The sequence below is a fragment of the Budorcas taxicolor genome, chromosome 23 (genome assembly GCF_023091745.1).
Source record: "Budorcas taxicolor isolate Tak-1 chromosome 23, Takin1.1, whole genome shotgun sequence".
Lineage (NCBI taxonomy): Eukaryota > Metazoa > Chordata > Mammalia > Artiodactyla > Bovidae > Budorcas > Budorcas taxicolor.
Genome location: NC_068932.1, coordinates 50210222 through 50224587, shown reverse-complemented (window position 1 = coordinate 50224587; position 14366 = coordinate 50210222). Strand labels below are relative to the sequence as shown.

The 14366-nt window shown below is 61.3% G+C and overlaps 1 protein-coding gene across 1 annotated transcript in view; it reads left to right on the top strand.

The window, feature by feature from the left end:
* The first annotated feature begins 1098 nt into the window (after positions 1 to 1098).
* The window catches only part of STK32C (serine/threonine kinase 32C), a 75270-nt gene continuing 62002 nt past the window's right edge, over positions 1099 to 14366 (top strand). The window contains exon 1 of the mRNA XM_052660954.1: positions 1099 to 1360. Within this exon, the coding sequence (XP_052516914.1) occupies positions 1099 to 1360 (262 nt within the window). The remainder of the gene's footprint in view (positions 1361 to 14366) is intronic.

Genomic DNA, 14366 nt, shown 5'->3' with positions numbered 1-14366 from the left:
CGCCCCTCTTTCCCTGCGGCCCTGGTGCAGCGGCAGCGCAGAATCGGCCCTGGACGCGGGGCCGCAAGGCGGTGATCTGGCCTTGGCCTCCGCACAGCCGTTTCCCGTTGCCCCTTCGCGGGTCCCGTGCGTGGCCTCGCCCAACTCAGAACCGTAGAATGAGATTGAAGGCGCCCCGGGTAGGGCGGCAGCGGCTCGCGGGCCGCCTTTATCCACCAAGTCCAGAGGGACCCCTTTCTTGTCTCCTGTCTGTGCCGCCGCGGCGCTGTGCGCGGCACCGACCCCTGCGTGGTGGGCGGCGGGTACCCAGGGCAGCTGGAGGGCTCTCGCTCAGGCCCCACCCACCCCGCCCCACGCCCGCCCCACCCCGCCCCACGCCCGCCCCACCCCGCCCCACGCCCGCCCCACCCCGCCCCACGCCCGCCCCACGCCCGCCCCACGCCCCGCCCCACCCCGCCCCACGCCCGCCCCACGCCCGCCCCACGCCCGCCCCACCCCGCCCCACGCCCGCCCCACCCCGCCCCACGCCCCGCCCGTCCCCGCCCTGCGCTAGCTCCGCCCCGGCTCCTGCCTACCGGCCCCGCCCCCGGCCCTCGCTCCGCCCCAGATCCTGCCTTCCGGCTCCGTCCCCGCGGTAGCTCCGCCCCGCGGTAGCTCCGCCCCGGCCCCTGCCTGCCGGCCCCGCCCCGGCCCCGCCCCCGGCCCTCGCTCCGCCCCAGATCCTGCCTTCCGGCTCCGTCCCCGCGGTAGCTCCGCCCCGCGGTAGCTCCGCCCCGCGGTAGCTCCGCCCCGGCCCCTGCCTGCCGGCCCCGCCCCGGCCCCGCCCCCGGCCCTCGCTCCGCCCCAGATCCTGCCTTCCGGCTCCGTCCCCGCGGTAGCTCCGCCCCGCGGTAGCTCCGCCCCGGCCCCTGCCTGCCGGCCCCGCCCCGGCCCCGCCCCCGGCCCTCGCAGTCGGTGGAGCTGACCGGGCTGCCGGGCCCTGGGAGCGCCGAGCTCGGGGCGCAAGGCGGGCGCTGCCTGTCGTTCCCGCTCCCGCTCCCCGCCCGCTGGGCGGGCCATGCCCCGGACTCCGGCCGCGGTGCGCACTCCGGCCCGGCCATGAGGAGCGGCGCCGAGCGCAGGGGCAGCAGCGCCGCGGCGCCCCCCGGCTCGCCGCCCCTCGGCCGCGGGCGCCTCGCCGGCCCCGACGCGCCCCCGGCCCCGCCGCCGCCCGCCGCCGGCCAGCCCCGAGCCCGGGACTCCAGCGATGCCCGCGCGCAGCCGCGCCCCCTGTTTCAGTGGAGCAAGTGGAAGAAGAGGATGGGGTCCTCCATGTCGGCGGCCGCCGCGCGGAGGCCGGTGTTTGACGACAAGGAGGACGGTGAGAAGGGCCGGGCGGCGGGGACCTGGGGAGCGCACTGGGGCCTGCCCCGCCGGGGAGCCCGCGCGCTCTCGCAGGGGGGCTGCTGCGGGAGGGTTTCCGTGCATCGGGGCACCAAGGTTCCCGGGGCGGGAAGGCGTCCCGGGGCGTCTCGGTTTCCGAGGAAACTCGCGGACGGTGCCTGCGGTGCCCACGCGCGTCCCCCGTGTCCAGCCGCGGCGCGGCGGGCGAAGCAGGCCCTCCAGCCGCGGGGAGTGAGGGTCGGTGGCCCCCACTGCATCCAGGGCGCTGTGTCTGCGTTTTGCTTTACTGTGCGGTGCGCGCGCTCGGCTGCCCCTCTGCACCTGAGGGGTGCCCAGTTCGCCAGGGGAGACGCCCGGCCACAGGTGGCGCGGGGGCCCGGCCCTCGGAGTTCTCAGGGCCGGCGACCGCGCCGCGTGGCTCCGGGCGTGCCCACCTTTGCACTCAGATGTGCAGCGGAGGCTTGCCTCTGTGCAGAAAGCTTCCCTTTTGGGAACTACTTTGCCTTGAGTTCCCCCTGCAGGTAAGGCTAGTGACCCGGAGGTGGGCGCCGGTGGGAAGCAAGAGACCGAGGCAGGCCTGTGGGCACGCCTCCCTGAGCCCTACTGGGCACAGGGCCTTTCCCTTAGCACCCCCGGGGGAGGTGGCAGTGCCTGCCCCTGAGCACCATGACAGTTCCACAGGCAAGCATGCAGCTCTTCTCTCAGATGTCATGCAGTAAGTTCAGTGCTATAAGATGACACATTTGATTTTTTTTGACATTTTCTTAAAATAGTCGAAATATGCATTTTTCATTTGTAGGCAGCCTGCAGCGGGTAGGATGGATCTTTTATAATTTTAGAGCACAGCTTAGCCAAGGAGACCAAGCTATTTATTTCTGATAAATAATTTAAGCATTATAGGAAATTTCAATACTATGACCTAAGGCCAGTGTTGGAGGATGTGCAGCCTGGCGGCAGTCCTCACAGAGGGAAGGGGAGCCTGCTACCCGGTGGGGTGGGGGAGGTCTGGAGGAAGCTGAGTTCCAGTGGGCCTGGTCACGGTCAGCAGGGAGGGGGCCTGGGTGTCTGGACACAGTCAAGGGGTGAGGCCTTCAGGACCGACCACACCCGCACAGTATGTTCTGGGGAGACCTGACTTTGTGTTCTGAACTTTGGGGCACAACTTACTGCTGGGGATGTTTCATACGTTGCGTGTTTCTGAGTGTACATATTCTAAGTGTAGAAAGCCCAGAGTGAATTAGGATGGAATCAGGAAGCAGATTGCATCTAGCTCTGGCTGTAGGGGCAGGATCAGAAAACGTCTGAGAAATACATCTGATTTCAGGACTCGCCAGTGTCAGCCCAGAGCTGGCCCTCTCGCATGTCTCTGCATTTTGCTCTCCAAGGTGGAAAATGTAGGCAGAGAGGCATCGATGTAGCCCAGTGGCTGCCTTCAGCTTTGAATGGTAAAATTTTACTACCTGTTCAGAGTATTAGGTTTCAGAATCCAAGGAACATTAAAGAGGCAAAAAGAGCTCAGAATCCATCTATGATTCTCGAATCTGATTTGAGAACTATTTCACACATTCTCCCCCCTCTGCTGTCCCCGTCCGCCTGAAGCAGGACAGCAGAGGTGCCGGCTATTCCGGGCTCGTGCAGCTGGGAGCTGGCTTCAGCAACAGGTGCTCACTCTTCAGCACACGTGCCTGTCAGTCACTTGCCATCCCTGGGCTCGGTGTCCAGGTCTCCAGACTGAGCACCTCAGGAGGAGAGTTAGCTGGGCTTTGTTTGGTGAGATTAGAGGGCCAAGCCTGACCCCGGGTCTGGTCGCCGTGGATGCGACCCTGGTGGACGGCCAATCTGTTCCGGTTTCATTGTTTCTGTATCACCGTCAGGGTGCACACGGCTCGGGGACCATAGTACGTGTTTGCAGAGAAAATGTGTGCAGCTCTGGGCCTGGAGGCTGTGGGTTTACTTATGTGGAAAGAGCAGGCTATGGAAAGGAGGAGGGCTGGTCTTCCAGGAGGGCGAGGCTGCATGCACCCCACCTTTCTCTGAGGGCGGGCAGCTGTCCTCCCCGGACAAGGTCCCACACTTCTCGGCCCCGTGCCGGGTGAGCCGAAAGAGGCAATGGTGCCGTGCTGAGGGCTTGCGTTTACTGGGACTGCCCAGTTGCCATGGTGATATGAGACCTTCTGATGAATTTTTTAGATTGAAACACCCAATTAGTATATCAAATTTGGTATGCAGAGAAAAAGAGAAAAGAAAATAAGGGAGCGGTGTAACGGCGCGCCAGGTAGACGCCAACCGGGACGCTGAGTCGTGATGCGTCGGGCCCTGAAGGCCCCGTGTCCCCGAGGTGTCTGAGCCCGGGGTCGGCCTGTGCTGGGCCGTGTTCAGAGTCCTCGGGGCCTCCTCCTCGCACCCGGCCCTTTCCCTCTGCCCACTGCCCCGTGCCTCCACTCACCCCGCCCTTGTGGCTTCGGGAGCGCTTGATTCAGGGGTGGACCTTGATTCATGGTGACCTGCCATGTGCTGGTCAGACGCCCTCATCCCTCTTTTCTGGAGTCTTCCAGCACCTTCCCCTAGCAGCTGGGTGACCAGTAGCCCGGGGTCGGGGAGGGCACCTGCCCTTCTCGGCAGTCTGGCTGTTCTAAAGCCTAACCTGAGATTAGGTTGCAAGTGGGGAACAATCGGCCATCCGGGAGGTTTGCCTTCACCCAGAGACCTGGAACTAAAGCTTCCCTGGGGCGGCAGAGTGCCAGTCCTGGGCATGCGGGGTGGGGTGGGCGGTAAGGTGGGACTTGGGGCTCCCGGAGTCTCATAACCTTTTATGAAACTTATAAAACCTTTTTTAAATTATAGAGGGATTAAAGTGTATAAATTTGTGAAAAGTTTAGACTTTCCTAAAATTGTCCTAAATAGGAAAACCGAGGCTTCGGTAACTTTAGCCCAGAAAGGCCTCCGAGTGTACGCCTGCCCCAGCCCCTCTCTAGAATGCACTCACACGTGGGTCGGTGCAGAAATGCGATCATACCCCATTCATGGTTTTGTCTAAACCTGCTGTTTTTACACAGCGAGGTGTTGTGACGTCTTGTCGATCTAAAGGACCCCTTGTTAGCTGAATTTCCAAGGGCTGTTCTTAGTCCTGTGAGCTAGACTCAAAGGATGCTCTTAGAAACTGTGGGCACCTCCCTGCCCCAAAGTCCAGGGCGGATTTGTTGGTGGGTCGCTGGGGGATGCTGGAGCTCAGGCAGCAATACGTGAAGGACTGAGCAGCGAGCGTTGTTTCTTGGTCGTCGCGGTGCGCTGGACATTGTTTCCTTAGGGGACACTCCTGGGATGACATTGCTGAGTCAGGAGTGCACACCGAAGGCAGCTTGCTGCATCCGCCAGCTCCCTGGGGACGAGCCGTCCTGGGACACGCCGCTGTCCCGGGTGCTTGTTACACGGTGGTGGCCCAGTGGGTGTGGCTGCGGCAGGTGCGGGGTGCCCAGAGAAATGAGGAGGTGGGGAGACTGGTGTTGGGGAAGGGAGCATGAATATGGTGACCACGGGGGCAGGAGGGGAAGGGGGAAGGGGGAAGGGGGAAGGGGGGAGGGGGGCCCTGCCCTCGGAGCCTGCGGGGGCCCTCCTGTCCCACCCTCCCTGCCCCTGCGTGTCGGTGCCGGCTTACTATTTGACCACCTGAAAGCCTGTATCACTGCTTTGCTTGCTGCTGAGGTTGGCCATCTCTTTCTTTCCATGTTTGTGTTCTTCTTTCCTGAATCGCCAGCTCCTAGCCCTGCCCTGATAAGAGACGTGTGTTCAATTCCTGGGTTGGGAAGCAGCCCACTCCAGTATTCTTGCCTGGAGAATCCCACGCACAGAGGAGCCTGGCGGGCAGCAGTCCATGGGGTCGCCATGGACACGACTGAAGTGACTTTGCTCGCCGCACGCACCCCTGCGCCGAGCCTCCCGTGGGCTGTTTGCTGCCCTGTGCTTTTCACGGTTCCCAGGATGGAAGGGCCCCGGGGCAGTCGTTCACCTTTCTGTGCTGCTAGTTTTTGGTTTTTGTTTTTCCCACATGCACACTTAATTTTTGTGCGGTCAGATTCATCAAGACCCTCCTTCCTGGCGGTTTTCTGCCTTTGTGTCCAGTTACACAGTACGTGATGCTCGTTTTAAAAACCTGCTCTTTCTTCTAGTCTTCTGTGGCTTCACCTTTTACGTTGCGACTTTTGGTCATTTTGGACTCACACTGGACACAGTGAGACGGGCTTTTCCTCCCTCGAGCCCTGTTCTTGCTTAGACTGGGCACATTCATTGCCTGTTTTTGTTGAATTGTGAACAAGATCTTTGCACCCGTCACGTTCCACACTGGTTGGTGCTGGTATGAAGGAAAACTTAACTTTCAAAGATGTCTGTCCCGAGTGTGGTTTTCTGCAGAGGCTCCTCATGGCTCTTGAGTTGATTTTCCCAGACTTCCTGGGTGGTTGGTCAAGTCACCTGCCAAGAACGACTCGGTGACTTGAAGATGTGTGTGCCGACCCTTCCTTGCCGTGTGCCCAGAGCTGGGGGCAGCAGAGTGCGCCATGCTGAGTGCATGGAGGCTGGCCCGGCGGTTCCAAAGCATCAGTCTGGCCCCATCACTGAGTCCTCGTCCAGCGATGTGTGGACCTGACTTACAATAGGTGCCTCTCCCTTCCCTCCCGACCCTGGGGAGCGGGGCTGGCCAGGGCGGGGGCAGCTCTCTGTGAGGCCCAGGCTGATGGCAGTTCACCCCCCTCCCCCACAACGTGGGGGCCTTGGTGACAGAAACACAGTGGCTGCAGGCCCTGGGGTCCTCTACCAGCCAGCGGGGGTCCCTGGGCTCCCCAGTGCAGGGTCGAGTGTCCCGGGGTGCCGCGGGGCAGCCCTGAGCTCAGTGCGTTCGCGAGGCTGACGAAGCTGGTCCGGGATGGACCGGGGACTCGCTGTGGTGCTTTTTATGTAACAAATGTCAGCTCTGAGTGTCTATCCATCTGGCTGTGTGTTTTAAAATGCTAAAAATAAGTTGATTTTCTTTTAAACATTTAACCACCCATCTTTCTAGTTGAGGAGGGATGCAAGGATGCACGGGAGGTGAACCTTGTCCGGGGCTGCTCTCTGAGGATGAGCCCTCCCAAGGCCCCAGGTCGGTCGGAGGGAGGCAAGGCGTTTATTCAGAGCAGGGTCGGGGCAGCTTGGAGGAGCTTCCCAAACTGCCAGGGCCCCGAGTCCCTGGGGCCTTGTGAAAGTGCAGATGCTGGCTTGTTGGGCATCAGGTGGGGCCCCGGGTGGGGCCTCGGGTGGGGCCTCGGGTTCTGTATTTCCATCCAGCATCCCACCCGCCCTGGGGAGGGCAGCGGCGCTAGACGCAGAGGGGACCCACTCTGGGTGGGGGGCTTGGTGAGGATAGTGCGGGGGGCGGGCACAGGGGCAGCGAGGTGCTGCCCACCCCGCGCTCCGCTGAGCGATGCCATTGGCGGCGGGTGGCGCCTCGTCTGCACGCAGGCTGGCTCTCCCTGCTGAGGGCTCTCTTCAGCTTTGCTCTTATTTCTGTGTTGCGCTTTTTCTCTGGCGTCGACCACGTGGACACGCGCACCTGGGACGGCAGTAGCGCTTTGGATCCTGCATTTGCAGCCGATGCCACAGCCTGAGCTTCTTCCTGCCCGTGATGAGCACTCAGCCTCCGCCGACTCCCACCCAGCCTGGGGAAGGTGTGTTGCCAGAGGCAGGTGGCTCAGGGCTGCGCCCCGCCCCTCCTGGCCACTGTGTCCTCTCGTCCTGGCTGCTCTGACGGCCCAGCCCTGCCCGCCTCCCACCCCCAGCCCAGTGGTTCCCTGCTCAGGGTTTGTGCCCCGCGGCCTTGGGCCAGATTCCCCTTTGGGTGGGATGCTCAGAACCAGATTTGGTGTTTGTTCTTCTGACGCCACGTTTCCTGTCCAATCAGTTTTCCTGCTTGTGTGCTCCTCAGCCCCTGGCTCGCTCTGCTGTCTCTGGATAAATCTATGGCGAGGGAAGACTGTGGCGACCAGCATCTCTACTAGTGGGCGAGAGTCCAGTGGGCGCTGGACCTTGCTGCTCCCGACAGCTGTTGGCACGCTTCCTCCAGCCCTGTCCCTGCTTCCCCAAGGGGTGGGCAGGTGGTCACCTGTCACCCTCTCTAGACCTCTGTCCCACCCCAGGGGGTGGACGCATGCTGACCGGCACCCTGGAGGCCACAGTGGGCTCCTCTCTCTTCCTTAAACGCTGGCTGTGGTCAGCATGCAGAATTGCTTTAATGCTCAGAATTTGAGACAACTGGGGAGAAGCTACAATTAATAAAATCATTGTTATTTTTAAGGATGCCTGCTTCATCAAAAGCTATTTTCTCGTTGACCTGAAATCTCTTATTTAGAAACCAGGGCGCTGGGCAAGATCAGCGTGCCCCACCCAGCCCCCAGATCACTCCCCCCCGCCCACCCTCCACACCCCCAGTTGTGACTGAGTGTGTGGTGGCCTCCAGCACTTGGTCTGCACAGGCCCCGCAGAGTCAATGCCGTGCAAACCCGGCTTGGCATTATTTATATCCTGAAGCCAAGGGGATGGTGTGGTGGGCGTCAGTGTCGCCCCCAATTTATTGAAAATAGGAGCCGAGCGCTTCCGGTTTCTGGGGTGTAGACGCGCTCTGCAGCTCTGTGTCCACTCGCCAAGTGGGACCTGTCACTGACGGGGACGTGCAGTGCGGTGCGCTTGGGTCTGGAGTCTGTTGGGCTTCTCAGGCACGAGTGCCCCCTTCCCGCTCCTGCCCTGCGGGGCCCGCGGTGCTGGGCACTGCCTCCCACCTTCCCGCCTCAGACTCGGGCCCTGGGAGCCAGGAGTGGGGTCTTGGCCCCGGCGGTGCTGTGCGCCGCCTCCCAGCCTCCCGCCTCAGCCTGGGGCCCTGGGAGCCAGGAGTGGGCTCTTGGCCCCGGCCGCTCACCCCAGGACACTCTGCCATCTGTGTGTGAGCGTGCTGGGTCGCTTCAGTCGTGTCCCACTCCGTGCGACCCCATGCACTGAAGCCTACCGGGCTCCTCCATCCATGGGATTCTCCAGGCAAGGACGCTGGAGTGAGTTGCCACGCCCTCCTCCAGGGATCTTCCCAGCCGAGAGATCGAACCCGTGTCTCTTAGGTCTCCTGCGCTGGCAGAGGGTTCTTTACCACGAGCGCCCCCGGGCAGCCTGTTTGCTCTTTGTGTCTGGTAGTGAACAACCCCCAGACTCAGTGACTTAGCAATAACCGTTTATACTGTGTCTCCTGATTCTGCAGCTGGGAATCTGGGCGGGTCACCTGCTCCACATAACGTCTGTGGAGCTGGGAAAACCTACTGGCCTCCCCATCACGGCCCCCTGGTCAGCTCAGCCACCCAGGGCTGGTGGCAGGCTCAGCAGGATTCGTGTCCCTGGTGGGGGGTGGTCCCTGGGGTCTCAGCTCCTGTGGGGTGGCTGCCCGGTCAGTTATCTGTGACCACGTACCGCGTTGCCCCCAAACGAAAATGGAGCGGCTGGACGCAGCAACATCAGCGCCTCGTTTCAGGAGCTGGCCGCGCGGGGTGGCCCGGACCGGGGCTGCACTGGGCTGCGGGGGCCACGCGTGTTTGCATCGTCCCCGAGTCCCCTGTCTCCTTTTTATTCTTTGTGTCAAGGTCATCTTGTGTCTGTGAAGTTGTCTTTTAGCTCCTTAGGCAGACAGCACGGGGCTGAGAGGAAGGAAGAGGGAGACGGGGCACAGAGGAGCCAGACGGGACGGGTGAAGAGTCACGAGCTGAAGGAAGGGTGGACCCAGCGCCCACGTTGGTGCCCAGCTTGTGCCCACGGCATGGCCCTGCCTGGCGTTGACCCAGAGGGCATGTGGGCAGCCGTGGGGGTGGTGGCTGCCCTCTGGGACAGGATGCTGAGCAGGGGGCCTGGGCACTCTTTCTGGTGGAACTCGAGGTGGGCGGGGGTCCCGGGCCGTGTGGGGCCCGCAGCACTCAGAGCTACAGACAGGAAGGGGCTTGGTCCCCACAGAGCCCCAGAGCTGGGCCTGGTGCAGACCCTGGGGGTGAGCGGGGTGAGGGGGAAGGGAGCGAGGTTTTGGGGACAACGCCTGCTGTCCCCTGTCCAGCATCACTGACTTCACCGCATCCGCTCAGCCACGGAGCGCCATGGACCCGCTCCCGCCCGGAGACGCGCCCCAGTTTGGGTGATAGATGATGTGGCTGCCGTCCAGCCGCATACGCTGCTGCTGGGTGATCTTTTATTCCTTTTAGCTTTTTATTATATAATGAAAGGTGACAAGAAAAGTATTAAGAAATTCAGTGTCTTATGTAATCTCAGCGCTAAGATAACCATTTGTGCCTTTTCACACCCCCTTCCAGTCCATACTTGAACACTCACAGGATATATATGACTTTTAAAGTAAACTTTATTTAGAACATTTTTAGCTTCTCAGAAAATTTACAGAGAAGACGTGAAGGTGGCACAGAGGGTGCTTGCATCTCCCGCACCTCATTTCCCCTGACGTTAACACAGTGTGCTTGTCACGGCCAGGGAGCCCGTGGGGAGACGGGATTGTGCTGGTCAGGGTTCTCTCGACAAACACCAGAAAGTAATGACGTGTGTGTGTGCGTGTGTGTGTGTGCGTGCATGTGTGTGTGTGCATGTGTGTGTGTGCGTGTGTGTGTGTAAACAAACATTTTTTTCTGTCCCTCAGTCGTGTCGGATTCTTTGTGACCCTGTGGACTGCACCACGCCAGGCTTCCCTGTCCTTCACTATCTGCCGCAATTTGCTCAAACTCATGTCCATCAAGTCGGTGATGCCATCCAACCATCTCATCCTCTGTCATCCCCTTCTCCTCCCGCCTTCAGTCTTTCCTAGTATCAGGGTCTTTTCCAATGAGTCAGCTGTTCACGTCAGGTGGCCAAAGTATTGGAGTTGCAGCTTCAGCATCAGTCCTTCCAATGAGTATTCAGGGCTGATTTTCTTTAGAATGGACTCTCAAGAGTCTTCTCCAAGACCACAGCTCAAAAGCATCAATTCTTTGGTGCTCAGGCTTCTTTATGGTCCAGTTCTCACATCCATACATGACTACTGGAAAAACCATAGCTTTGATTATACAGACCTTTGTTGGCAAAGTGATGTGTCTACTTTTAAATACCCTTCCTAGGTTTGTCATAGCTCTTCTTCCAAAGAGCGTCTTCACGTGCCCGCCCACATCGGGGAGGGCCGCCTCCCCTGCCGAGTCCCTGGTCAACTGCCACTCTTGCCCAGAAGCTCCCTCCAGAACAGGCGCAGAACATTTTAACCTGGGTGCTCCGGGCTAGTCAGCGTGACATGTGAAATGAACCACCGTGACTCTCAGAAATACTGAAGTCAGGGTGTATTCAGACTTGCTGTTTTTACTGAACATTCTTTTTCTGTTCCCGGGTCCCATCCAGGATCCACATGACATTTCACTGTCCGTCTTTAGGCCCCTGTGGGCCGAGTCAGTTTCTCAGACTCCGCTTGTTTTGATGACCTTGACAGTTTTGGGTCTTTGGGAGGAAGACTGTGGGAAAGATGCTGTTCTCGTCACGCCCTGTTGAGGGTGCATACGCTCAGCTTGGCCTGCTGCTGCTGATGTTGGCCGTGACTACCCAGCCGAGGTCGTGTCTGCCAGGTGTCTTCACCGTCAGGGTCTCCGTCCCCCGTCCACACCGTGCCATCGCCGTGGGCCGGAGGCTGGAGTCCTGGAGCAGGTGTCTCCATGACGTCACTTGGATTCTTTGGCACAGAGAGCTGTGTGTTCTCCAGCTGCTTTGTTGATCAGTCATTCACTCGAGCCCTTGCAGACTCAAGGATCTCTGTTCTGTGCTTTGCGTTGTGACCCGAGCTCCTGTGTTTGACTTATTTTCTGCTCGGGTTGGCCAGCTCTGGCCATCAGAAGCTTCCCAGTTGGCTCCTGGCCCCTTGGGCCTGCTGCCCTCGCTGCTTTCTGTCTTTACTTCTTTCTGAGCACTTCCTTTTTGTGACCAGAACGTGCTCCAGACTCATTGTGTATTCCCCACCCCAACCCTAGAATCAGCCAGTTCTCCCAGGAGCCCAGGTCTTTCTTCTGGGTAGGGTGTTAGAAACCAAGATCTGGGCGCTGGGGGTGCTCACCCTTCCTGGGAGATAATGACCTTTTAAAGCACAGAGCTGTACCCAGCGCACTGCTCAGCCTCAGGCCCAGACTCTTGACTTTCAGGAAGTCTGCACAGGCCCAGAGCAGGTCCCTGCCCATCCCCTCCTAACCCAGGGCCCCTCCACCCGCTCTGGGGCATGCACAGTGTGTCTCCAGGCCTGCAGGCAGGGCTGTCCATGGTCCCAGCTCTGGGCAGGGGACAGCGGCCTGCAGGTCTGGTTCTGGGGAATCCAGAGCCGTGCCTGAGCTGCACCCTGTGCCCAGTTCACGTTTCATAACTGTTGACACACGACGGCACAGGTTCTCGGGAGTGAGTGGGCATGAACCAGGCGTTTTTGTGTCCCCAGGGTGGAGATTGATGCCAGGCATCCAGAAGACACTCTCCGTGAGTCTAGGGGAGAGTAAATGGCCTGCTTCCTGCTCCCGTGTCGAGAGCTTCCCTTGGTGCCCTGTCCCCACTCGCTTGTTCCCCGTTTCCAGCAGAACTCCTGAGGGCACTGGTCTGCGTGGGGGCCTGTCCCCTGGACCTGCAGGCCAGGATTTGTCCCTCAGCCCCCAAGCCCTCGTGAAGCCCCCCTGCACAGTGGAGGGCTGACGCCCCATTCTCGCATCTCCGTCTGGACCCCCCCAGCTTCCCTCTCTCCCGGGACGCCCCTGCCTGCCTCGGCCTCTCTTCCTGCCGCCCCGGTGACTCCGGGCGCTGGGCTCCTGCCCCCTCCTTTCCTTTCCTGCTTTGCTCACGCGGATGGTCTCACAGTTTCAAATACCATCCATATGCCACGCCTCCCAAGTTTCCCTCCAGCCAGGACCTTGCCTCCCACATTCCAGGCTTTTCTGCCCAGTCTCTGGCTCATGTGTCATACGTGTGTCCTTTAACACATTCACACCCGCACCCCTGCAGTCTCCTTCCTCACTGGCTTCCTCCTTCCAAGTGCCCTGTGACCTCGCCACCTCCCCAGCCTGGACCTCACATGGCACCTTGGTTCTGCCTTCCAGAGAATTGGCTGCTGGCATCCCCGCCGCCCCATGTGCCCCGAGCTCCCCTCCCTGCCCCTCCACGCGCCCTGAGCTCCCCCTCCCCACCCCTCCATCCCGAGGTAGCAGCCAGGCTCACCAACCCCAGTGCCTGCTTCAGGGGCCCCAGGGCTGAGAACTTGCAGGGTACCCGGGCTCAGCCTGGGGTTCTGGGGTTAACCTGTGTGTGCATGTGAGCATAAGCGTGTGGACCCCTGGCCCCCCGTGGACCCCTGTTCCCCCTTGTGGACCCTGGACCCCCCTTGTGAACCCCCACCCCCCATTTTTGGACCCCCTGCCCCCACTGTGGACCCCCATCCCCCTTTGTGGACCCCCGTCCCTCTTGTGGACCCCGGCCCCCCTTGTGGACCCTGGCCCCTCGTGGACCCCTGTCCACCCTCTGGACTCCGTCCCCCTCTTGTGGACTCCCTGGCCCCCCGTGGACCCCTGTCCCCACTTGTGGACCCCTGTTCCCCCTTGTGGACCCCTGCCCCCCTTGTGGACCCCTGTCCCCCCTTGTGGACCCCTGTTCCCCCTTGTGGACCCCTGTCCCCCCTTGTGGACCCCTGCCCCCCTTGTGGACCCCTGTCCCCCCTTGTGGACCCCTGTTCCCCCTTGTGGACCCCTGTCCCCCCTTGTGGACCCCTGTCCCCCCTTGTGGACCCCTGTTCCCCCTTGTGGACCCCTGTCCCCCCTTGTGGACCCCCACCCCCCATTTTTGGACCCCCTGCCCCCACTGTGGACCCCCATCCCCCTTTGTGGACCCCCGTCCCTCTTGTGGACCCCGGCCCCCCTTGTGGACCCTGGCCCCTCGTGGACCCCTGTCCACCCTCTGGACTCCGTCCCCCTCTTGTGGACTCCCTGGCCCCCCGTGGACCCCTGTCCCCACTTGTGGACCCCTGTTCCCCCTTGTGGACCCCTGCCCCCCTTGTGGACCCCTGTTCCCCCTTGTGGACCCCTGCCCCCCTTGTGGACCCCCGTCCCCCCTTGTGGACCCCCGTCCCCCCTTGTGGACCCCGGCCCCCCGTTGTGGACCCCTGTCCCTGTGGAGGGGCAGGTGCCGCTGTGCTGGCTCTCTGGGGTGGGCAGCTCTCCTGGCAGCTGTCTCCCTTCTCGTTGAAGACGCAGCGACATGGTTGAGGCCCCCGAGGTTCTCTCTCAGAAGGACCCCACGGTCTGCTGCAGGGGAGCCTGGGGTGTGCAGCAAGGCCCGGGGTTTGGAGGGGAGGCAAGGCCCACGCCTGACCCGTGTGTGGGCTCTGCCTCTCTTCTCTGCTGGGATGGCAGGGACGGGCCACCCGTGACTCCCCCACTGCCAGTGTCCGGCTCACGGGTGCTGCAGCCGAGGAATGGCCGTCTTGGGCACACAGGTGGACGTGGAGCCCTCGTGGGCCGCGCCCTCCGGCTCTGAGGCTGGGGGCTCCGTGTGGAGCGGCAGGTGAGGTCAGAGCCATGGGGTGCTGTGCCGCAGGCTGGGTTTGCTCAGCACAGCTTACCTGGGGGTCGATCACTTTACAGGGCAGGGGCGTGTCCTGCCTGCCCTCTCCGTGGGCTGACCCTCGTCTTCAGGCCCTGGGGGTGCAACCTTGAACTGAGCATCATGGGCTGAGACGGCAAGGCGATGGTGGTCACCTGGGGCCAGAGGTGGGCCTGGTCTTGGACCCATGCGGGTGTGTCCAGTGGAATCTCAAGAAACCTTTACAGAACAAACTTAAGTTATTTTTAATTAAAAAAAAAAAGAAGCAATGCTCTGGAGAGCGCAGGTTCGCTTGTGTGCAGATCCTGTTAATTGAAAGGTTCAGGAGGTTGTTAATTACTTTT